This window comes from Vicia villosa, unplaced genomic scaffold, assembly GCF_029867415.1.
Source record: "Vicia villosa cultivar HV-30 ecotype Madison, WI unplaced genomic scaffold, Vvil1.0 ctg.000758F_1_1, whole genome shotgun sequence".
Lineage (NCBI taxonomy): Eukaryota > Viridiplantae > Streptophyta > Magnoliopsida > Fabales > Fabaceae > Vicia > Vicia villosa.
Window position 1 is genome coordinate 146,977 of NW_026705339.1, and position 25,077 is coordinate 172,053.

Consider the following 25,077-nt stretch of genomic DNA (forward strand, 5'->3'; position numbering starts at 1 on the left):
AGCTAAAGTCATAGTCCTTCAGGAATTCCAACCACATACGTTGTCTCATGTTCAATTCTTTCTGATCAAATAAGTATTTCAAACTCTAATGATCACTAAAGACCTCAAACCTTGCATCGTAGAGATAATGCCTCCAAATCTTCAATACAAAAACAACCACAGCTAACTCCAAATCATGAGTGGGATAATTCTTCTCATGAATCCTTAGTTGCCTCGAAGCGTAAGCTACCACCTTACCTTCCTGCATCAACACACCACCTAACCCCATATGCGATGCGTCACAATACACCACAAACGGTTCGTTAGGATCAGGTAAAACCAACACCGGAGCTGAAGTCAACCTTCTCTTCAACTCTTCAAAATTCCTTTCACAAACTATGTCTCAAATAAACGCCTTACCCTTGCAAGTAAGTTGAGTTAACGGAATTGCTAACTTTGAAAAGCCTTCTATAAATCTTCGGTAATAACCCGCCAAACCTAAGAAGCTTCTGATCTCAGCAACCGATCTCGGAACCTCCCATTGTAGCACTGCATCTACCTTGGATGGATCCACTGCAATCCCGTTACCTGAAATCACATGACCAAGAAAACTCACTTCTGATAACCAGAACTCGCACTTGGATAACTTAGCATACAGTTGCTTCTCCTTCAAAACCTGTAGCACAACACGCAAATGCTCCTCATGATCCTCCGGAGACTTAGAATAAATCAAGATGTCATCTATGAAGACCACAACAAACTTATCCAACTAATCATGGAATATGCGATTCATATACTCCATAAACACACCAGGTGCATTAGAAACCCCGAACGACATCACCAAAAACTCATAATGCCCGTACCGAGTCCTAAACGCAGTCTTATGAATATCCTCCTCCTTCACTCGAATCTGATGGTAACCAGATCTTAAATCAATCTTGCTAAACACACTGGCTCCCACCAACTGATCCATCAAGTCGTCAATCCTAGGAAGCGGATACTTATTCTTAATTGTCACCTTGTTCAATTGGCGATAATCAATTCACAACCTCATGCTTCCATCCTTCTTCTTTACCAACAAAACTGGAGCTCCCCATGGTGAAACACTAGGCCTCACAAAATATTTTGTTAGCAACTCTTCTAATTGATTCTTCAATTCCACTAACTCTGATGCCAACATTTTATATGGTGCCATAGACACAGGCCTCGTACCAGGAACTAGATCTATGGAAAACTCCACCTCTCTCTTCGGCGGCACATCAGAAAAGTCTTCAGGAAACACTTCAGGAAATTATCGCACTACTGGGAAATCCCCAACTACAGCTCGACCCTCCACAGTCAACGATGCAAACAAACCAAACAGCTGCGCGCCATCTGCTAACAGTCGATTCAACTCCTTGGTAGATAAGACACCAAATTCTGCATCATTCTCAAGAAATGGAAATCTTACCAACTTATGATAACAATCGATATGGACACGATTATTCATCAACCAATCCATTCCCAGAACCACGTCTAACTCGTTCATCGGCAAACAAATCAAATCAACAGTAAAGTCCTTACCGAAGATTGATATTGGACAATTCTCACATACTAAAGAAGTAGTCACCGACCCCATTGCTGGTAAATCGATAACCATCTCACCACCCAAACTAGACAGAGCAAGACCTAATCTTTTAACACAATCGGCGGCTACAAAACAATGCGAAGCACCTGTATCAATGATAGCAATTAAAGAAATGCCATTAATAAAACAAGTACCTCTGATCAGTCGATCACCCTTATCCGTCTGAGTTCCAGCCAACACAAACACCTTCCCACCAGCTTGAACCTTCTTCTTCGGACATTGACCGCTCATGTGCCCCTCTTCACCACAATTAAAGCACACTACTCCCTTGGGCGCACAGTCGGATGATATATGTCCTGCCCTTCCATACTTGAAACATTTCCTCGCGTCACTAATGCAGACATCACTTTTGTGGCCAGGTTTACCACACTTAAAACATACAATCTTAGCAGGAGCATCTCCCCCACTAAACCTTTGTCCATAACTCATCTTTTGCTTACCCTTCCCTCCGTCATACGGCTTCCCACGATTCTGCAGACCCTTGTTCCTCTTTTCATTAATCACCTAATGATGAGCATTGTTATCCTCCTCATAAATCCTACAGCTGTCCACCAAATCTGGAAATACCCGACTCGTCTGATACCCTACCGCCTTCTTGATATCAGAACGCAACCCATTCTGGAACTTAATGCACTTAGAAAATTCTGCTCCCTCACCAAAGTGCGGGTAGAATTTCACAAGTTCATTAAACTTTGCCGCATATTCAGACACACACATGTTGCCTTGAACCAACGCCAGAAACTCAGTCTCTTTCTTTCCACGGACATCCTCCGGATAATACTTCCTCAAAAACTCCCTCTTGAACACCGTCCAGGAAATCTCTTCACCTGTTGCTTTTAACCTTGCCAAAGCCTCCAGCCACCAATCATCAGCTTCCACAGCTAACTGATGAGTGCCATACCTGACTTTCTGCTCTTGCATGCAATTTTGACATATATTGTATCGGAAAACACATAATATTTATAAGAGATAATATAGTACTTAAAAATGTATTATGTTTAAAATAATATAATTTTTAATTTTATTTATAATAAATATTATGTATTTTTTTAAATAAAAAAGCCCGTTTAGGGTCGGGTATCCCGAAGTCCGTCTAGAGCTGGGCTCAGGTAGTAATTCTCGAGCCCATATTACACAAGGACTTCTTGGTCCAGCTGTAACACCCCAATTCTACCCAAACTGTTAGGTACAAATATCAGAGTATAAAAATTAAATTCACATAAACAATTAGGGTATTACACTTAAGGAACAACACCACTAAACAATAACATACTCGTAAAAGACGCGTAACAAAAATAATTCAAAGAGGAAAGATTCTCATAAACACTTGACAGTATTCATATATGTCGGTAAACAGAATATCCACAGTATTTCCTCCAAAATACAACGTATGATAAGGTATCCAAAATACATAATATGAATACACCCAAGGATCAAATATACATCAAAGGACCTTATAAGCATCATCTACAAAATAAATGTTCAATTCCCCCTAGGTGTTACGTATCACGAGCGGACGACACCAAAACGGACAACTACTAAAAGAGCACCTACACTTGCGGATCACCTGCACATTACCCACGAGTAGGTAACATTAAAGCAGAAGGGTGAGAATATAATTTATAATGAAAAAGCATGATAAATATAGTAATGCCAACAAGTGTCATCAAGAATCATACAAAAAAGTAATCCACTAAATCAACCATAATCAATGTGTGAACAATGCGATAAATGAGTGAAGACATAATGGTAAAGACAGATGGTGATGAATGAGACTCGACTATGCATATACATGTGGTACCAAAATCCGGAGTAAACTCCTCCTTGTCATTATGACAAATACACCTTGTCGAGCATTATGCTGGGACTTCTTTCCACTCAGGAAAATACACCGTTGTCGAGCAGTAAGCTACGACAAACCGTCATCGAGCATTTAGCCTCCACTGATAACCTCTTGCCACTCGGGAAAATACACCTTTACCGAGCATTAAGCTCCTACTGGTAAAAATTGTCAATTCAGGCCACCTGTTAATAGCATTTCGCCATTAACGTATTGAAATGTTATGTTGTGCTCACAAATGACTCGATTACAAAACAACAACAATAATATAACTTAGTCACATATCCACATCACACCGGTTATATTAATCCACACGGGTACATCATAAATACCACTCAGGCTTTCATAATCACACAACACACATTTACCGTCAAAACACACCTGATTAGTAAATATTATATCACAAAAATATATTTATGAAAACTCATACAACCACCAACACACTCTTCTTTATCATAAAACATACTCAATAATTTCCATAACACTTCAAACGGCGCGTAGAAACGGTCTACGGTTCAAAAGATACGACAAAACGGAGTTTGGAAAAACTATATTTTACACTGTCCGCTTGAGCTCCGCTTAGCGGGCCCAGACAGAAAATTAATAGTCAAAAATGCAGAAGCTCCGCTTAGCGGACCCTCACAGAAAATGTTCTGCAAAAGAACCTCCGCTTGGCGGACCCAGGGCCGCTTAGCGGACCCAGGGCCGCTTAGCGGACCCAGGGCCGCTTAGCGGACCCAGGGCCGCTTAGCGGACCTGCACAAACCTAGAAAAATCAGTTCTGCAACAAACCGGCTAAACTCAACCCAATCATCTCAAAACCTCAAATAAGCTTCCCTACACCTCCTACACAATCCATACATGCCATATATTCATTCTAATAATCAATGATCCATGGTTTATTCACTAAATGTCAATAACCTAATAAATTACTTCATGAGTAAGAAAAACATGGAGAAATGAGAAACAAACATGATCAATGAAGATATCTATCATCATACTACACATACACACCACAAAATCATGTTTATAACTTCAAAACTCACAATCCACCATTGTTGGTCAAGCATAGAAATGAACAAGAACAAGAACAAAACAAAACAAAACTATGAGAATCATACATCCAAGATAAATTAGATTCACCCCCTTACCTTGGTTAATCTTGATTCTAGCTTGGTTGTTCTTCTCACAAAATCTCTTCTTCTCTTTGTTTTTCTCCTCTTTCTCTTCTCACTTTTCTCTCTATTTCTTTCTTTTTCTTCTTTTCTGGTTTTCTCTCTTCTATTCTCTCTTATCTCATTTCTATCTCCCCCCTACTTCCTATTCACTCATAAAAACATGTAACTAAAATATCTACTTTACGATCTAAACTTAATTCCTCCAAAAAACCCAAAACGCAAAGTAACACATCATATATATTTCTATTACAGAAAACGTAAAAATCATCGATTAAATAATAATCTACTATACCGAACTATTACCGACTGACACGACTCAAAAACAGTAAAAATTTAGGAAAATACAACAGACATCACAATTAAACAGAAAAACACATTTACGGGCGTTACACCAGCCCTAAAAAGCCCAAGGTCGGCCCTTTTAAGAACGAGTAGTCTATTTTGACAACTCTAAAACAAGACCAAGGATTTGCTGCATTTAAGGCGCCAAAGACATGTACATTGGGTCTTTCTCCCTCTCTCATCACACTCATCACACTCTCTTTGATCCCATTTTTTTATTTTTCTGCATTTTTTCTTTTATCAAAAGTGGTCAAAAATAACATGATATGTATTTGGAGCCTTAACGATGGCAGTTCCTTGCTTATCATTACTAGGGATGTAAATGGATATCTACGGGGACGGATAGTTTAATATCTGTGTCCGCCCCGTTGGATAAATATGATATCCATATCCGTGCGGATACCCGCTAAACAGGTAATCCGTGGGTTTTAAGATATCTGCGGATATTTACATATATCCGTGGATAATAAATACTATTTTTCTAAAATTATATTTTGAAAAATATTTTCAGTTTCTTTTAAAGACACGAGACGTTATTATTACATAACATCATACAAATCTCTCATATTTTAACAACAAAATTTTATCAAATTAACTTTCTTCTACCAAAGCATAATATTCCATACATTTATTTTTAACAAAAAATGAATGTTATTGTGATTATGAGTTATGGTGGAAGTGCGGACGATGGAGGAGTAGAAAGAACGACACTAGTTGAAAAGAAAAAGAGCGATATTAAGAAACTTTGAAAATGAAATGACCAATAATATTTGTATAGGATATAAATGTTTTATTCAAAGAAAACTTATATATATATATATATATATATATATATATATATATATATATATATATATATATATATATATAAAATAAACTAATAATATTTAAGTAATTTTTATAATTTATTAACGGATATGGTTATCAGCGGGCACGATAACATTAAACCCATATCCATATTCATTAATAAACGGGCATTGAAATATCCATTTATTTTATCCGTGAATATCTACTAAACTATCCGCCCCATATCCATGACGAATTTTATCTGCGGATATTCACGAGTATGGATATTTTTGCCATCCCTAATCATTACGGATAAGAATTTGCGGTCTTTAAGGCCTAAAGACATATAATGCCTTTGAGTCTTTCTCTCTCCATCACACTCTCTATCATCTCATTTTTCTTTTTTTCTTTTTTTTGTTTTTTCATCAAAAACAGTATTTTAAAACCCGGACCGTTTTGGCTGGTTAGACTGCGAACCAGAGAGTAGAGCGGTTTGATAAGTTCATCGGACCATAGTTGTAATTGATCCGGTGAAAACCTGTGTGATCCGACCAGTTCATTGGTCAGACCAGTAAACCTGTGGGTTTCTTAAACCGACGGATTGATCTTATTATGTTTATTTTTTAGCTTATTTATAATTTTGATCTCCTATTTTTATTTTCTTAAGTTTTGGTGTGCCTGTTTTAAAATCCGATTTTATTGATATTTATAATTATGTTAATTATTTATAATAACTAAATAATATTAAAATTATAAAAATGAAATTTTGTCAAATTTTAACAATCACATATGTAACCTTGTAAAACGATTAAGATTGTAGTTTTATCGCAAGATAAATCTTTTTAATGTTTAATTTGGTTAAAGAAAAGAGAATTATATATATTCTATAATTACAACAATTTTGTCTAATTTAATTCTCAATAAACTAATTTATTATTAATCATACAATAAAATAATATAATAAATATAAAGAAAATAAAAAATTAATTAAATAATATAATAATACTATAAACTAACAAAAGTTTTAAAAAAATCATGTTATTAAATAAAAACAAAATTATATTTTCATATTATTAGAAGTCATACAATCTAACTAGTGATCAATTGATTCGACTAATAATTCACTGATCCAATAACTTTACTGGATCAATGATATATCCGGGTTTCAAACCATTGATCAAAAGCGAACAAAATCAACTAAAGGCAACGTGAGTTATCACTTGAAGACCTTGACCAACAATTCTAATTTCAACACTGAATAAAAATACAATTAAAATTATGTCATAGAATACTTTAGTTCAATTAATTGTCCAACAAGTAATCTGATATACTCCATACACTACTTTTTGTTACAAATTTTACTGTCTTGTGCGAGAGGTCTTTAATTAGTATTGTCTTTAAATTTGGATGGAATTTAACTTTTCCTTATAAAATCAATTTATAAATTAGAAATTATTCTAATTTGTCAATATATTTCTACCTCATTTATGGATTAACATAATATTGAGTCAAATTTTATTGCTTGCTGAATTTGAAATATAACACATTAACACTAGATCATATATATTATACATGCTATCAACAACTAGAGTTTCAACTAAACTAGTTTCCAATTTAAAATAATATCAAGTTAACTTACAAAGAGTGTGCATAATTTACCATAAATAATTTTTCCGAATATAAAATCTTTTAGAGTTAAAAGGTAGTGCACTGACAGTGTAAAACTATTTTACACTGTCATCCAATAGGGAGTCATGAATGTGCCATGTCATTAAAGTTTTTTTTAAATAAAAGAATGTTTTAATTGGATGCATGGTGGTGATTGGTTGACAGTGCATGACCCATTTTCTCAATCTTTTAATAAAAAAAAAATGTAACAATATTATAAATAATTGTCTAAATAATCTAACGATAATACGATATTATTATATTCTCATGACTAATCTCCGTGCTCCACGAGCAGTAACAATAATAATAATAATAAAACAGAACCGAATGTTTTCAAATGCAACAGATCTAGCTTCATCCATCACATCACACTCACCACAACCTCTCAGAATTTACCAATGGCAACCTTAATCAATCGTGTCCGTTCTTCCTCCACCACAAAATCACTGTCTTCAGCTCTTCTTGGAATCAGATCCTACGCAAAGGTTGCAACTGGAACTGATATCCTCTCTGCCGCATCCAATGTTTCTCTACAGAAAGCTCGCTCTTGGGACGAAGGTGTTGAATCCAAATTCTCCACTACCCCTGTCAAAGACATCTTCAAGGTTCTCATCACTTTTCTTGCAATTTTCAATACCTTTTTGTTCAATATCTAATACCCTCTTTTTTTTTTCTTTAATTTGATGTTGCAGGATAAGAAAGTTGTGATCTTTGGTCTCCCAGTAAGTTAACTTGACAATTTTTTTAGAAACATAGTAAGTTTTAAGGTAGTGGTTTTTATTTTATGTTTTTTGTTATTTTTTAGGGTGCATATACTGGAGTTTGTTCAAGCAAACATGTTCCTCCTTACAAGGAAAATATTGAGAAGTTTAAAGCTAAAGGAATTGATTCTGTTATTTGTGTGGCTGTTAATGATCCATATACTGTCAATGCTTGGGCTGACAAGATTCAAGCCAAAGATGCTGTAAGTGTCTTAAGGCTTCATTTTTATTGTTTTTAGTTTTTCTTAGCCTTGTTTGTAGTAGAGCTGTTGTAGCTGTTTAAATGCATTTTGTTCGGTTTCTGTTCCATATTTCTAGTATCCCAACAACTATAGGGTCATTTCAAACTGTAAACTTATTTCCAACTGAGTTGGATATTTTTTTTTTTCCTTTTGAAAACTCGGTATTCGGTCTTATGACCAACTGATCTAGGGGATTATAGACCTTGAGAGGAGCACACTCTTAAGTGTTAAGCCCTCACCAACAGATCAATCCCTGATGATGTTCTTGTGTTGCATTGTCATTTTGTTAGTGCTAGTCATGACTCATGAGTTTGTAGATGATAATGCATCAACAATGGTTTGTTTCATGTAAGTTTAAAGATAATGAGAACTGAGAAAGATGAGAGAACTTTTGTTTTACAAAGGACAAGGATTTTCTCATTCCTGTGTAATGAATGATGTGGCTACAAGAAATATGTGGAAGTTGTACTAATTGGTGATGTGCAAAAAAAAAAGAGAGAAGCACTACTTGCAACACACTCTTTTAAACTCATTCAACACTCTTCTTCTACTACTTTAAGAGTAGGAATATTGAAAAGAGCTGTGTATGTAAGACTGTGAGTCACCGAGTAGGATTGTGCGATCTCACGTTTCAAAACTACTCTTTCGAGTGGCGTTGTCATGTATTTTTTTTTCCCCAATGGCACTGATTGACTGATTTTGTTTCTTTTTTTTTTCTTTCTTTTTCCAGATTGAGTTCTATGGGGACTTTGATGCGAGCTTTCACAAAAGTTTAGAATTAACTACTGATCTATCTGCTGGTTTGCTTGGAATCCGATCTGAAAGGTATGTTATATACCCTCCTCCTTGAACTAAGATTGAGCTCGTTGACACAAACATTTGTTTTGATGTTTGAATGAATTTGCTTTGTTCCAATGTTTCTAAAACTAGATCAAATACCAAATTAGTAGTGAAGGAATCACCAAACAGTGAATTATTTGAATACAAAGTATGTGTTTTGTCTTTCAATATAAGTATTTCAGATTTCAATTCTCATAAGAATATGTGTTGTTTTGGTGTAGATGGTCAGCATATGTTGTAGATGGAAAAGTGAAGGCTCTTAATGTTGAAGAATCTCCATCTGATGTCAAAGTTTCTGGAGCAGAGACCATTTTGGGACAAATTTGAAGTTTTTGCTGATTTATAGGAATCTAACAAGTCTTCAATAAACTTGTCTTGATCAATGACAAGTGTTTAATAAACTTGAGCTGATAGAATATTGTTAAGAATTTTTCTGTTCACTTTTTTTATGAAAAAGCTTTTTGTTGGTTCACTTGTTTTTTATTATTGTGCTTCTTCTATTTATGTTTGGGATCAAAGATTTGATAAAGAAAAAAACTAAAAATGGAACTCGATGACAAAAACGAAAATGGAACTCAAAAAAGCAGTGGAAAATAACCTTCAAGGTGGATATAAATTTTGCTCTGATAACCATTTGAGATATCTTTTCTTCCAATTGAGATTATGTTCTTGAAGTTATTGCACTTGTTATTGCAAATGGATCTAATTGAAGTGTTTTGAACTTCTTCTGTTTTGCACTATTCACACTTCGAGTATTAATTTAGAAGCAACCAATGGAACTGAAATGAATTGCTTATTTTGATTAATCCTCTATAGTGTTCATGAATCAGTCATTAAAGTGTTGATGTTTGTTGAAGTTGACTGTTCAGTGGAAATGGAAATGTGTGTGTAGTTTTTTGGTTGCTTCATCAATTGTACAAGGGTTAATACATGTCACTGTCATTATTTTACTTGATAGTTTTCATAAGTTGGTACTTGTTGTCTCACATAGATAAAGTAGACATGGATAAGAACCTGATGATATGGATTATTACCTCAGAGTTTCACTATATTTCTTATGCTGATTCATATACACTTGCCCTTCTCGACTCAACCTGCGGCAATTTCTTTGCATGCACAAGTTTCCTTCAGTGTTTTAGTGAATGGTAGTATTGTGGTGAATGTTAGCTGCTTACAAATATTGGAGTTCAATCTTATTTTGAAGATCTATTGTAGTATGGTTTGTTGCCCTGTTTTGTGCAGGTGTTTAGTTTATAATGGCTTTGTTGTGTGTATTCATACAAGTGGTTAACTTTTGAGGTATAGTTTCAACTTGGTGGTTAAACTTTGTTGCTTTGGTGCTTAAGCCTTTCTTGTTGGCTTTGTTGATTTTAACTTCTCTTCTTCTATGGTGGTTAAGTTATTTTTTCTTATTCGAGTGTTTAAGTCTAGAGTTGTGACTTATACTTGATAGTTAAGAGTTTGATTGTTGTTTCTTCCAAGTGGTTAAATCTTGAGTTGTGGTTTATGTTTGATGGTTAAGTTTTTGTTGTCTTGTTTGGCATTTGGAGGATTACTCTCAAGACTATAGTTTGTACTTAATTTTCTTTTGGAGTGAATGTTGTGGAGAGGATTGATGAGGCCCAAGAGTAGGTGGAAGACTTCTTAGAGCTATGCACCTCAACTGTTATAAATTTGGTCTTTTGTTATGGCCTTGAGATTTCTCCCTTTCTTCAATGGATGTGATGCTTTTAACATTTACTATGAAATCTATAGTATCTTCCTATCAAATGAAATCGTAATAGAGACTGCTAGGGGTGTGCAAAATATCCGGTTTTGATGTCTAAATCCATAACCAAACCTAAACCACTTTTAAATATCCGGATATAATTGAATGGTTATTAACCGGTTTAGTTATTAATGGTTTGGTTATTCATTCGTATAATCCGGATATAATTAAATGGTTATTAACCGGTTAAATTATTTTGGATTCGGTTATAATCCGGTTATTATCCAAATCCAAATATTTTAATTCTCAAAATATTAATTTTTTTTTGAAAAAAAATATTTTCGAAAAAAATAATTTTTAAAACTGGATTTTTTTAAAAAACCGGTTATATAACCATAACCAAATTTATAACCGGTTTTATAACCAGTTTTGATTAAAATATGATTATGGTTATAAATCCAAACCATTTAAATAGTTTTAAAATGGTTATGGTTTAGTTTTTGAAAATAACCAACCATGCACACCCCTAGAGACTGCAACAAGGCTATGATCATATTTTCAAGAGATTGAACTCATATATTTTACACTTGCAGACCGAGCAAGAAAAATTGTCGTAGAGAAAATAAAAAGCACAATCACAATATAATGATATAACATAAAAAATTTTGAGATATAAGAATAAATAACAACCTTTGTCAAATAAAAACCAAAAAATAATATGACATTATGACCTCATTGCACTCGAACTCTTCAAAACAAATATCTAACTATATCTTACAACACTTTAACAAAATACAAATATATAACGATGAATCTTGCTAACCAGTGCCCTTAGGAAACTCTTTAAGCATATTAAATAAGGAAAATATTTTTTATAAAAGTTAACATTTCAATTTTCAATACATTTTCAATGCATTAAATACACACATTTTAATAAAAACTTACTACTTTAATCACTTAAAAAGTGCCCCAAGAACACTCGTTAGCATTTTCCTATAACTATATCTCACAACACTTTAACAAAATAATAATATAAAATAAAATTAAAAAAAAGTCAAAAATAAATTTAAAATGTTTCTGGTTGGTACATTTTAGAACCAAACTTTAGAATACTTATATAATATTGGTCTTCCTCTTCCTTTATGTTAGGAAACATGGCATCCATGAAAGAGAGAGAAGTTTAAAGAATCTATAATATTGATCTGAAAGTGAAATGTTACAAGTGAAAAAACTAGTGAAAAATATTACTGTTGAGAATCAAGTGTGATGAAGAAGTCTCACATTGGTTAGAAAAAGGGAATAATGAACACTTTATAAGTGAGAGAACCCACACACCTATCACCTTAAGATTTTAGGTGGACAAGTTGTGTGTCTCTCACAAAGTGTGTCCCAAAGTAGAATGTTCTCTCGTTGACCCCCTCCGAGTTGTCTCCAACACTTACAACAAATTCTGTATATATACTCAGCAATAAAACTCTTCAACTACCGATATAATCTCACAATACACTTTACATTAATGCTAATCAATATTCATGTGTTAATCTGCTAACAATAGCTCATAATTTTTAATGGCAACGGTAATTCCATGAGAACACACTTCCAGATTGTCTAAAAATATCATCATCGCATCGGAAGCATTTGATTTAGAGTTTATGACTTTTCTCCATTAGGATACTTATACTTTTCACATTGCAAACATTTCATTATTTTTCTTTACATAAAGCATTCCTCTAACTACCATCACTGAGTTTAATGGATTATTATTTTTCAATCTTCTTACTTCAAAAATAATTTTACCGTCAACTTCTTCAAAACTCTAAGTTTTCTTCTCATATATTAAAATGAGTTTAATATATTAGTAGAAAGATGAAATAGACCATATGAATCTTAATGTTTCATTTTCATCATCAATCTTAATTTCAATAGTTTCTAATTCAAAGAGAATGTCATTGAGTATACTTAGATTATTATATACTTTCATATTTTTATCTATACAAAAGCTATGAAACTACTTCTTCAACAACAATCGATTTGCGATACATTTTTTCTAATATAGCCCTTTAAGTTTCTCCAAATCTTTTTGGTTGACAACTTACCAAGAACATTCGAAAGAATATTGTTAGGCAAAGACATGTAGATTGTACTTGAAACTCTCAAATATAATTCCTCTCATTTTTTATTGTCCATGTTAAAAAGATTTTATTTCAATGTTGTGTAATTCTAATTGTATCAACACATCTTTGACTTGAATTTTCTCTTAGACAGTATTGATTATTCCATAAAATTTTTCTATGTCAAACACTTGAAATAAAAGACATTGCACTAATTTTTTTTTCTAACCAACACTTTAAGAGTATAAAGATTATTGTTTAATGTAGAAGATCAGACAAGTGTGAAACCACAAAACATACTATAAGTTTGATATTTGTTGTTGGAAATAATCCAGTATGAAGAAAATAAAGATTACAATCACAACATAGAGACGTAACGTAAAAACTGTTAGTGCTAGATGCACTTTGAGTGAGAGAATGGATGAGAGAGAGAAAGAGAATGAAAAGCAGTGAATTAGAGTTATTATTGAATGTGTTAAAAACAGAATTACATTATATATATATATATATATATATATATATATATATATATATATATATATATATATATATATATATATATATATATATATATATATATATATATAAGGTTACTTATATTTTAAGTAACTAACATAATAAATCCTAACTAATTTGGGTGTGTGTTTGGCAAATTGGATTATACTCTCAACATACTCCATTATAATCCAAGTTGTCGAACACAAACTAATCATAGTCGGTCTGAACTATTCCTAATTTCTTTCTCAAATTCAGGAATCTGTCAATCTTTAATCCTTTGGTGAAAATGTCTGTCAATTGTGCTTCACTTAAGCAATGTCTCACTTCAAGTTCACCTTGATTTACCTTTTCCCTTAGGAAATGAAATCTAGCCTCTATGTGCTTACTCTTTCCATGCAGAACTGAATTCTTTGCAAGATTTATGGATGACTTGTTGTCGATCTGCAACACCGAAGGTTTATTCACTTTTATCTTCATTTATTCCAGCACAGATCTTATCCAAATTTCTCGACACGCAGCATAAGATCCTGCTATATATTCAGCCTCACACGATGATAATGCCGCTATAGTTTACTTTCTCGAGCACCATGAGACTGGGGCACCAAATACTTGAAAGAAGTAACGAGTTGTGCTTCTTCGATCTTCTTTTTCTCCACACCAATCAAAAATCTGAATAGCAAGTAACTGTAGCTTCTTTGCTTTCAGAATCTCGTGAAAACGGAATTCCACAATTTATCGATCCTTTTAAGTATCTCAGGATTCTTCTTGCAGCCTTCATGTGTTACACTCTTAGTTCACTCAAGTATCTGCTCACCAACCTGAATGAGAAACCTATATCAAATTTGCTATTGCACACATATCTTAGAGATCCTACAATTTATTTGAACACAGTTACAACGGCTTATATTCTAAATAACTAACATAACAAACCCTAAGTAACTTGGACTTTGGCTTAATAACTCGGATTGTACTCTCAACAAAAACCCTATGACTGAAGAAAAAAATCACAATTCTTGTCTAATAACAACCAAAGAATAACATTGAAAATTATTACAACATATAAACTACTTTCAACCAACCTCCTGACCTCTAATAATTTCAAACTCTCCGAAACAATCACAATACTCTAATCCAAAAACATATGATAAAAAAAAATACAAATATAAAATACCTTTGATTAATGCATTTTAACGAAAGATTGTATAATTTCAATCAACGCTAAAAATATTATATTTCCTATTCTTTTTGAGGTTCTGTCCCGTTTCTCAACATGAAACCATTAGCCACGTCATACTTTTGGTTACTGTGTTATGTTGCAGTGAAAGTTAATTTTGTAAAATTATTTTGATTTAAAAAGTAAGTAATGAGTAATATGTAAAATGATTTTTGTCCGTTTGTTTTGGCTTTTTTTAAAAATGATTTTTATAGTGTTAACAAATTTTTCGAAAATTTTTTTTACAAAGAAACTTTTTATAAAAACTTCAAATGAATATTTTGTTTGAATAGTTATTCTTAAAATGTGATTTTAGGTACTTCATCTATTTATGGGGAAAAAATTTGGATATCAAAATTTCAAAAAATCACTTAATTTTGAAGCTATTTCAAATAGATTTTCATAAAAATCATTTTTGAAATACGACTTTTTGAAAAAATTATGATTTTGACAAAGTTTTGGTCTTCAATTATGTATGTTTATGTTATAAGATGTCAAAATTAGTGTTTCGTTTTAAAAAAAACGAATATAAAAAAACTTGTAATATTTTGAAAAACGGTTTTAAAAAATCTATTTTCAAAAATACAAAGAAAAAATCCATTTTTTTAAAGCTGAAACAAACTGGCCCTATATCTTGTCCATATTGGTTGTACTAAAATTTGAGAGAAAAAAATTGATTATGTAGGTAGATAGTTCAATCTGAATTAATTCTTTAAGAAAATGTTAATTCTACTTGAGAATATTCAAAATCAACGAGTCCTTTCTTACTATGTGTGTTTGGATTGACGGTGGACGGAGGGTGTGTTTGGATTGGCGGTGGACAGAACTGATTATAGCAGAATTGAGTTTAGTAGAATTGATTTTATCAGAATTGAGTTTAGCAGAATTGATTTATGTTTGGATACATTTATGTAAAAGTGAGTTAAACAATAAATTACAATGTAAAAATCATCCAGAATCAATTCTGGGGGCAGAAGCTACGAATACTAGCTTCTGGTAGAATCAATTCTAGAGACAGAATCAATTCTACTTTTGCCTAACCAAACATCTTAAAATAACCCAGAATCAATTCTACTCTTCTAGAATTGCTTTTGGCCTTTCCAAAAGCCAAACCAAACATGCACGGAATTGATTCTAGCAGAATTGAGTTTGGTAGAATTGATTTTAATAGAATTGAGTTTGACATAATTGATTTATGTTTGGATACATTTATGTAAAAGTGAGTTGAACAATAAATTTTAATGTAAAAATTACCCAGAATCAATTCTGGAGGTAGAAGCTACAAATTCTAGCTTCAAGTAGAATCAATTCTAGAGGCAAAATCAATTCTACTTTTGATAAAACAAACACCTCAAAATCACCTAGAATCAATTATACACCTCTAAAATTGATTTGGATCTTCTAAAAGCCAATCCAAACATGCTATAAGTGAAATCCTATGCATGGAGAGGATACTCAAAACACAAGAAATTACTATGCATGGAGAGGATACTCAAAACACAAGAAATTACTTTCACTTCACGTTCAATAGAATCAATTGTCATAGGTAGGGGTGTACAAAATATCCGGTCGTGATGTCCAAATCCATAACCAAATCTAAACCACTTTTAAATATCCAGATATAATTGAATGGTTATTAACCGATTTAAATATTAATGGTTTGATTATTCATTTATATAATCCGAATTTAATTAAACGGTTATTAACCGGTTAAATTATTTTGAATTCGGTTATAATCTGATTATTATCCAAATCCAAATATTTTAATTGTCAAAATTAATTAATTTTGAAAAAAAAAATCGAAAAACAAAAAAAAATTAAAACTGGATTTTTTTTAAAAACTGGTTATATAATCATAACCAAATTTATAACCGGTTATATAACTAGTTTTAATTAAAATATGGTTATGGTTATAAATTCAAACTATTTAAATAATTTTAAAATGGTTATGATTTGATTTTTGAAAATATCCAACCATGCACACCCATAGAAATTAGTATTCTGTTTCAAGGAAAACTGTGTATTATTGTTAAACCAATGTGGCTTAACGATAAACAAAGTCACAGTTAGAGAGATAAAAATTGGGAAAAAAAAAAACAAATAAAAATAGTAGTCCCTTGGTAGGTGTAGTCCGATTTAGTCTCAAACGAGAAAGGTTGGATTCGGTCCACTTATCTTTCGTATCATACCATAAAACAGTGCAGCGAATGATAACATCCACCACTTTTTTGCCCTCTCTTTTATGTCAAGATTTCCACAATCTTTGACAAATTTGGCATTATTGATATGTCATAGGCATGCCATTTAATTTAACACAACGAAACATTAAAGTAGCTGAGGTCCACATAAATAACATTTCAATCTCCAAATAACAAATTTAAATCTAGTGAGCCAAGTATTGGCATGTAGAGAGGGATAAACAATAAACATATGGATGAGAAATCCACTAAGCTCTATAAATTGATTGTATTAAAGTTTAAATTCCTTCTACAAATGATGAACCATTTGATAATAATGCAGGACGCATACCAACACGTACATTGGTTATCAAAGCCGTCTCTTGCATTTCTTCAACAGTTGAGTTACTCCACACAAGCTTTAAATCTTCACAGCATCATGTCCATTCTTGAATCAAGATAGATAGTAACCAAATTGAAAGAATCAGTTGCCTTTCAACCAATAATATCATTGTAATAAACTACTAAAAGTAAAACGAAACCGTTTGATAGGCATAGATGGAATGGACTAACCTGAACACGTGGAGGAATTTCCATTCGGCTAACAACAGCAGTGCTAGAAATGTGTGAGGGAGCAACTGAACTAACATTCTGAACCACACCTCCACTAGCTTCATTTCGAAAGCCTGAAGTTCCCTCATTGCGGACCGGAACGATAGGAGAATTAGACCTTTTTGATGCAAGTTCAAGGCGTTCAATCATACGTGAAACTCCAGCTATGCCTGCATTCATCTCCCGCTGAACACCTTTACTCAACTCTTTCACTGTCACATTACGAGCAAGTAACTTCTCTTTGAGTCCACGGGTACTTTTGGAAATTGATTCCTTATATCTGTTTCAAGATTTAAGATGTGTTAGCAACAAATGGTTATCTGAGTTTACAAGAATCCGAAAGCTAATATGTTTACCTGGCTGAAGCAGCAGTCAATTTGGATTTGATGGACTCGGGCAAGGAGAACACCTCGGAAGTATTTAGTTTCCTCCCATCCTGAGGTGGTGACAGACTGTAAAGAACTCTGAATGCAAACCAGGAAAAAGTTAACATATGAAACATCATTAGCTAAACAACTAAATGGACATTTTGGTCGTTGAATGTATTAGGTGTCATCGTTGTAGTCCCTGAATTAACTAAAATTACAAAACATCCTCAAATATATTTCTAATCAGTCAATTTTGTCCTTGAATGTGTTCCTTGTTAGTTTGTTTGATCCTTGAATGTGTCTTCCCTTAGTCAATTTAGTTCATCAAAGTTACTAACAGAAGATACACTTGAGGTTCTTTTTGTAATTTTGATACATTCAGGGGCTATAGTGATAATACCATACCGCCTCGCATATTTATGGACCAAAATGACTCTTAACTCGTGTGTTACACTCAAGGAAAAAGCTATTTCTAAATAACTGAAGTTAGTGCCACTGCTTTATAACTAAAAGTGTGAGCACAGCCACTACCTGGGTCGGTAAGAGACATCAGTCTCAGGGCTAATGTTTCTTGCAACCTCGGGATGAAGGTCGGCAGTCGATGATAGACCAGTGGTCGGAGAACTACTACCAACGAGTGAAGTTGTAAGAGTCGGTTGCACCCCAGATACCTCTGATGGACCTGCTCCGGACGATCCTTGTCTTCTCTGTCTCTCTATGAAACGAGCTCTACGTGCAGCGGCATATAGGTGCTGCATAATTTGCTCATCAAAATCAACATCATCTGAGCGAGAAGCATCCTGAAAGTGTATAATTTTCCTCTAATCATCAAATGATGGTATGATACATGTATCAAGGAAACCAATACCAATAAATATCAACACAAGAAGAGTTTTCATGACATTATCAATTCACTCACATGGTCACCATTAAAACGCTCAAAGGGGACAGAAGAATTAACGAGCGAAGATGAATTATTGTTTCTGGATCTCAAGCATTTTTCAGCCTCCACAGTGACAAGAAGCTCTTGGCTACAAAAAAAAAAAGATAAATCATTGATAAACACAACTAATCATACCATAAAAAGCCTGTATTGAGAATCAGAAACAAACATTACTTGCAAGTAAAAAATATACCTAGCAGGGTCTTTCAAAGAAAGTGATTGCCAACATATTGGGCATTCTTTGCTTCTCTGTGACCTAAACAAAAAAACATACGCATTAGAAGATACCAATCCACCCCAACCCATAACCTACTTATCAAGCTATAAGGCTCTGACTTACCATTCAAGAATGCAATGCAGGTGATATTCATGTTTGCAACAAGTAACCTGAAATTGAAAAAGAAACATTATTAATCCACACAAAAGGCATAATTAAAAACATCAAAAAAAGAAACATTATTAATCCATCACAGAATTCATCAAGCTTAATCCTGAAATACACTGAGTGAGATATTAATATTCCAAATTGCCAATCCTCATCCACACATAAAAAAATTATATGACAAAATTTCCCCAATTTTTAGATCAGTACAGACACTGTTACTAAAAACATGAACAGATTTACTCAAAATAAAATAAAACAAAAAACAAGTTAAATCAAAGCAATAAAACACACATCACAAAAACCAAAGTGAAAAATGGAAAACACAGGAAATGAAAATCATGAGAATCAAATCAATCAGTCAAATTGAGTTCATAACAAAAAAATTAAGAAGCCAATAGACTCGTCACAACACAGAGTGATGGATGAATACATACAGTGGATGGGTCATGAACGCTGAAGGACTCTAAGCAAATACTACACGAATCCTCAACAGAGTCATCATCGAAAACTGAGGAAGAAGAAGACGGAGCTGAAATGTAGGAGAAAGAAGGCGGAGGAGGAGGAGTGGAAGATGAAGAAGAGAAAGAAGTGAAATTGGCCATGGGTAGGTTAGGTGTGAAGTGGTGTGAAGAAGAAATGAACCCTAGAAGGAAGTAAGAGTAGAAAAAAGGGAATGAAGGAAAAAGAGGAAAAAGAGGGAGAAAGAAAAGGGAAAATCCGATTCAGACGTTTTATGAGATCAAAACTATGACTTTTATGTTTCTTGTGTGATGGAAGACTGACGATTGTTTTTGGATTTAATTAATTATTTGATTAAACTGCTTTTGGGTTTTCTTTTCCCTTTTTGTGGTTTGATCTTTTGTGTTTAACGTTATTTCTTATGACTTAGTAGGTATAATTTTATTTAGAGTGACCGTAATTTTTCAACTGATATGATTATAAAGTTCACAAAAGAAAATCGTATCATGATAGTGAATACCGTCATCTTCTAAATAAAAGGTATTCCCTCTCTCTATAGTAAATTGTTTTACATATTAAGAATATATATAGGATCAAGCGCAAGTGACATTTAAAATTATGACACTTTCCATAACTTTTTTTTTATATTTATATAACAAAATTAACTGTTAAATTAAAAGCTACTATCCTATAAATATAGATTATAGGTTGTATTTATAAAATTTCATATTAATCGAAAATTATTCGATTAGTTAATAAGATGCATAAAAATTAACGTCTTACGAAATATCATCAAAACGGTTAATTTTGATTCATCTCTTTAACATATCAAATGATTTATTATAGATATAAAATTTTATCAACATGATCTATATGATAGTGGTTTTCAATCCAACAGTTGATTTTGTTATACGGATATAGAGTAAAGAATTATCAGAGGTGTCATTTTGTTAAGTTTGACATTTTGATGTTATTTAATTTAATTTTAATCATTTATATAATAAACATTATGTACTTGTTAAAAACGTACAATAAGAATAGTTTCGTATTAGGAAGGATATATATGGTGTTTTAGAGTTGTTGATGGTGTCAAAGCAAACTCAGGGAGTAGCATGAAGCTCTGTATTCAAGAATCGTGGATGAACCGAATCCCTTATGAGTGTGGTAATTATAGGAATCCCTTAGGTCTGAGTCTTAGGACCCAGAGAGTGGTTACCATATTCTTCTCTCATGAGCGTAGGACATGAAGCTGTTATTCCCCCTATTACCTTATAGAATATGGCTTTCTCCTTTGATTAATCTTTCCATACCATTATTGCATAAGGACACGTCATCCCCCGTGTTTTATAAATGGGCAAGTGATGCAATCAACAAACGATCGTTTGGACCAATTAATGACTAGAAACCTAACCCTGAGCGACATATGGTGTGAACTTTGTACCCTTCTAAAACTAATGCGTATGACTTCTCTTGCTTCCATTTGGATTACCTACTTTTGTGTACAACGAAATTATCTCAGTACACAGTCTCTCAAACACGAGGTTTTGTAAAGGACGAAGTCGTTTAATTTAAGTCCTTCAGACGAGACTTTTAAATTGAATCTCTCAGGTGAGACTTGAATTGATCCTCTTGAGCGAGACTTTTATGTTATTTATTTCGCTGCCCATTAAAGAGTCCACGTCATATTGTATTTTAGGGTCTACAAAAAGGGTCAATCATGAATGGATTGACAAAGTCTTAGAATTATCTGTTAAAGACCCAATATTTATATTGCTCATATGGCGGAAAAGATTCTTCAGAAAAGATCCAGTATTTATATTGCCTTTCGAGCGGCAAGGAATCTTTAGAGAAGATCCAACATTTATATTGTCTCATGAGGGGCAAGGACTCTTTAGGGAAGATCCAACATGTATATTGTCATTTGAGCGGTAAGGACTCTTCAGAGAATATCCAACATTCATATTGTCTCTCTGGTGACATGGACTCTTCAGAGAATATCCAACATTTATAATACCACTTGGGTGCAAGGACTTTTCAAAGAAGATCCAACATTTATATTGCATATTAGGCGAAAAGGACTCTTTAGAAGAGATTTAAGATTTATATTACCTCTTGAGCAGCAAGGACTCTTCAAAGAAGATCCAACATTTATATTGTCTCTTGGATGGCAGGGACTTTTTTTTAGAAGATCCAACGTGTATATTTCTCTTGGGTGGCAAGGACTTTTCAGAGAAGGTCCAACATTTAATCATTCATTCATTATATTTTGTAGAAAAATGATAATAGAACATTTTCAAGGGAGTTTATTAATGGAAGCCTATATGCTTCACGCATTATTAGAGTAGAAAACAGTAGATGGCTAACTGTAATAGAATCTCAGGTTAATTGAGTTATATGTTCTAAGGATACGTCTTCCATCTATATCCTCAAGTTTGTAAGCTCCATGAGGTAACTTATGAATTATGGAGTATGGACATTCCCAGTTAGGTTGTATTTTCCCTAGGTAAGTTGAAACGACAACTTGCATGAGCACGATGTCGTCCTCCTGTATTTCCCTCGGAACCCCTTTGGAGTTGAAACTCCTTGAAGCTCTTTGTTTGAGGAAGAATTCTCTAATATAGACAACATCGCAGATTTCGTCGATCGGGTCTGCTGTACATTTAAGCCCTGTCTCATTTTCTTCTTCATTAAATGCCTCATGTAGGCATATACATTTTGACAGACAACATGGTGTCAGCGCCATATACAATTATGAATGGAGTTTCATTGGTAGTTAAATGAGGGTAGTGTGATATAAACATAGTACTTCATGGAGTTGTTTGGCTCAGAGCCTCTTGGCTTCATCTAGCTTTTTCTTTATCCCATTAAGTATTACTTTGTTCGCCGATTCGGCCTGCTCATTTGCATGTAGGTGGACAACTAAAATAAACTTCATTTTCATTCATAGGACATGATAAAAAACATGATATGTTGTAAATAAAAAAGGAAAATCCTTTCTGTTATGGTATTGGAGACGACCTCAGCTTCTATCCATTATTATGAAGTAGTCTGCTCCAATAATCATGAACTTCAGTTGGTAAACGCCAGTAGGAAATGGCCTAGGATGTCCACAACCCATTGGTAAAATAGCCAAGGCGACGTGACAAAATGAAGGATCTCGGCTGGCGCATGATGTAAGTTGGCATGTTTTGGACATTTGTCACATTATCTAATGAATTATGCATTATCCTTCATTAGAGTGTGCCAGTGATATCATTCCCTGAGCAACTTAAGAGTGAGTGCTTGTCCGCCAATATGACATCACATGTTCCTTTATGGACCTATGTGAGAACCAAGGCGGTTTCATTTTCCTCTAGATATCTCATCATGAGGGAAGATTTTTCCCATTGTGTAAGCTTTTCAAACATCATTGTATAATTTGCTGCTCGTTTTCTAATATTTTTCACTTTCATCTCGACTGGTGGGAGTTCATCTGACAATAGATAACGTATTATGGGCGTCATCTGACTAGTGGTTTGGGTGACTTCAAGAGTATTAGTTTCCTCCATTCAATAATAGGGTCACCAAGAGTTTCTTGAATCACATTCCGGTTATAGTCTGCTCTTTTTGTGTTGCCAAACTTGGAGAGGCGTTCAACCTTAGAGTTTTGTTCCCAGACCACATATGTTATCTCAAAAACTTTAAATTGATCAAATAATTCACTTTGATCATTTGGGGCTCTTTTATTTCACAGCCTATTCTCATGTAATATCTTTGGTCAATAATATGAAATTCTAATCATCTATTAATATAATCATTTGTTGCTCTCATAGCAGCTCATGTCTGAGTCATTTACGTCAGATCAGTCGTATTACCTAATAGATGATCTCTTAGCCTATTAACCAATACGACAATATTAGGCTTCAACAATTCATACATATACTGAACCTAAATCTATGTTTATACTTTAGTATATCTAATAGATGGAAAAATATGATATAATAATGACCAGTACCCTTCGCATATCAAGGCATGCCATAAAAACATGCGTTAGGTAGTTGATCTAAAATAAGCAATAAGAACACAAAATTCATCAATATCAAAGCTTACTAAGAATTACATAGGACGACGTGGATTAAGACATGAGCATTAAGAAGATTACATCCAACACCAATAAAAGAGAAAGTTATATATGCTTACTCATTGTAGCTTTACAATTAAGCCCCAAACGAAAGACGTTGAGAAGCAAATATTATCGATTCCTCGGACAACGCTTCTACCAGCAATCTCCCTCGTTTTTCCTCTCTTGTTGTGTTTTTCATCCATAATTTACTTTTATCAATCCCTAGCAATAGAAGAACATAATTATATCAAGTTACACTAAGTTATCTCAAATGCACTGCTTGAACCCCTATTTATAGGGTCCTGGAATGCCTTTCTTGCTAAATAAGGTTCATAGTTCGCTTAGCATGATATGTTCTTCCCCGTGAAGAAATGTTCGCTCGTCTACAAGTGGTCTTGGCCTCCTTCATCCCGCTTAGTGTGCCTTTTTCTTGTTAAGCGAGCAAACTTATTATTTGCCTTGAAGTAACTTAACACTGAAACTTTTTGAACCACCATATCTTGCTTAGCGCACCGCTAGCGAGCTTTGGTGCCTGGCAAAGTTACTTGGTATTTACTTCCTTTTTCGACTTAGCGAGGTCTTGTCTTTGGCTAAGCAAGCATCGATGCTTAAATGGTGCATATTGTTTGTTTTTGGTGTTCTCTTGGTCCTTTTTACCAGTATTTAATAAATACACAGTTAAAAAGTTCATACAGGTGTTTTATCAAGTTCTCCTGATAAATTAGGGTATTTTGTCATTGATTTCTTGTAAAATAAGTCAATAAGTGACTACGTGTTTTATGTAATTTTGGCATTTAGCAACTCTCTCCAACTTATCTTTTTGTTTATCCTCAAACGAAATCACTAAAAATGATTTAGGAAAATTTTCACTAGGCGATGTTCAGCAAAAGTCTCATAACTTGATCAAAAAGTTTTTAAAATTACTTTGAAGTATGTCATTATTTTTCTTTCAAATGAAAGTTCATAATCAACATTATAAACTTCCATAAACTATAGCATTAAGAAGAAAAACATGCTTTAATAAAGTATGATTTAAAACATGTTCATATTAACAATCAATTATTCATTAGAATCAATAACTCAATGTGTATCACTTGAATGGTTAGTGATTTAGTAAATAATGTATCACCTATAGAAATATTCCGCACTTCATCTAAGCATTATCATAAAATATATAATCAGTCATGGATCACTATGAGAATCTTGATTTTCTATAATTTGTTTTTTTATAACTTGTT

The 25,077-nt window shown here is 33.4% G+C and overlaps 2 protein-coding genes across 2 annotated transcripts; one reads left to right on the top strand and one right to left on the bottom strand.

Annotated features, from left to right (window-relative positions):
- The first annotated feature begins 7,727 nt into the window (after positions 1–7,727).
- LOC131630986 (peroxiredoxin-2F, mitochondrial-like) lies at positions 7,728–9,735 on the top strand. Its single transcript, XM_058901746.1, has 5 exons — positions 7,728–8,025; positions 8,113–8,142; positions 8,226–8,384; positions 9,154–9,248; positions 9,485–9,735. Exons 1-5 carry the CDS (start codon positions 7,819–7,821, stop codon positions 9,588–9,590), a joined length of 597 nt encoding a protein of 198 aa, XP_058757729.1. The 5' UTR covers positions 7,728–7,818; the 3' UTR covers positions 9,591–9,735.
- Positions 9,736–17,143: 7,408 nt separating this feature from the next.
- On the bottom strand, positions 17,144–20,055 carry LOC131630987 (E3 ubiquitin-protein ligase RHF1A-like). The gene is made up of 8 exons (XM_058901747.1): positions 19,713–20,055; positions 19,234–19,280; positions 19,087–19,149; positions 18,870–18,981; positions 18,482–18,750; positions 17,939–18,046; positions 17,544–17,862; positions 17,144–17,418 (listed from the first exon to the last, which is right to left on the bottom strand). Exons 1-8 carry the CDS (start codon positions 19,878–19,880, stop codon positions 17,392–17,394), a joined length of 1,113 nt encoding a protein of 370 aa, XP_058757730.1. The 5' UTR covers positions 19,881–20,055; the 3' UTR covers positions 17,144–17,391.
- Between the last annotated feature and the right edge of the window lie 5,022 nt (positions 20,056–25,077).

What these genes read in the sequence shown, in the direction of transcription:
- LOC131630987 (XM_058901747.1), bottom strand. Translation starts at nt 19,880, where the DNA reads ATGGCCAATTTCACTTCTTTCTCTTCTTCATCTTCCACTCCTCCTCCT. An exon ending in AGCGTTTTAATGGTGACCAT is followed by an intron (nt 18,751 to 18,869) that starts GTGAGTGAATTG and finishes ATACACTTTCAG; the next exon opens with GATGCTTCTCGCTCAGATGA. An exon ending in GATGTCTCTTACCGACCCAG is followed by an intron (nt 18,047 to 18,481) that starts GTAGTGGCTGTG and finishes GTTTGCATTCAG; the next exon opens with AGTTCTTTACAGTCTGTCAC.
- LOC131630986 (XM_058901746.1), top strand. Translation starts at nt 7,819, where the DNA reads ATGGCAACCTTAATCAATCGTGTCCGTTCTTCCTCCACCACAAAATCA. An exon ending in CTGTCAAAGACATCTTCAAG is followed by an intron (nt 8,026 to 8,112) that starts GTTCTCATCACT and finishes TTGATGTTGCAG; the next exon opens with GATAAGAAAGTTGTGATCTT. An exon ending in TTGTGATCTTTGGTCTCCCA is followed by an intron (nt 8,143 to 8,225) that starts GTAAGTTAACTT and finishes GTTATTTTTTAG; the next exon opens with GGTGCATATACTGGAGTTTG.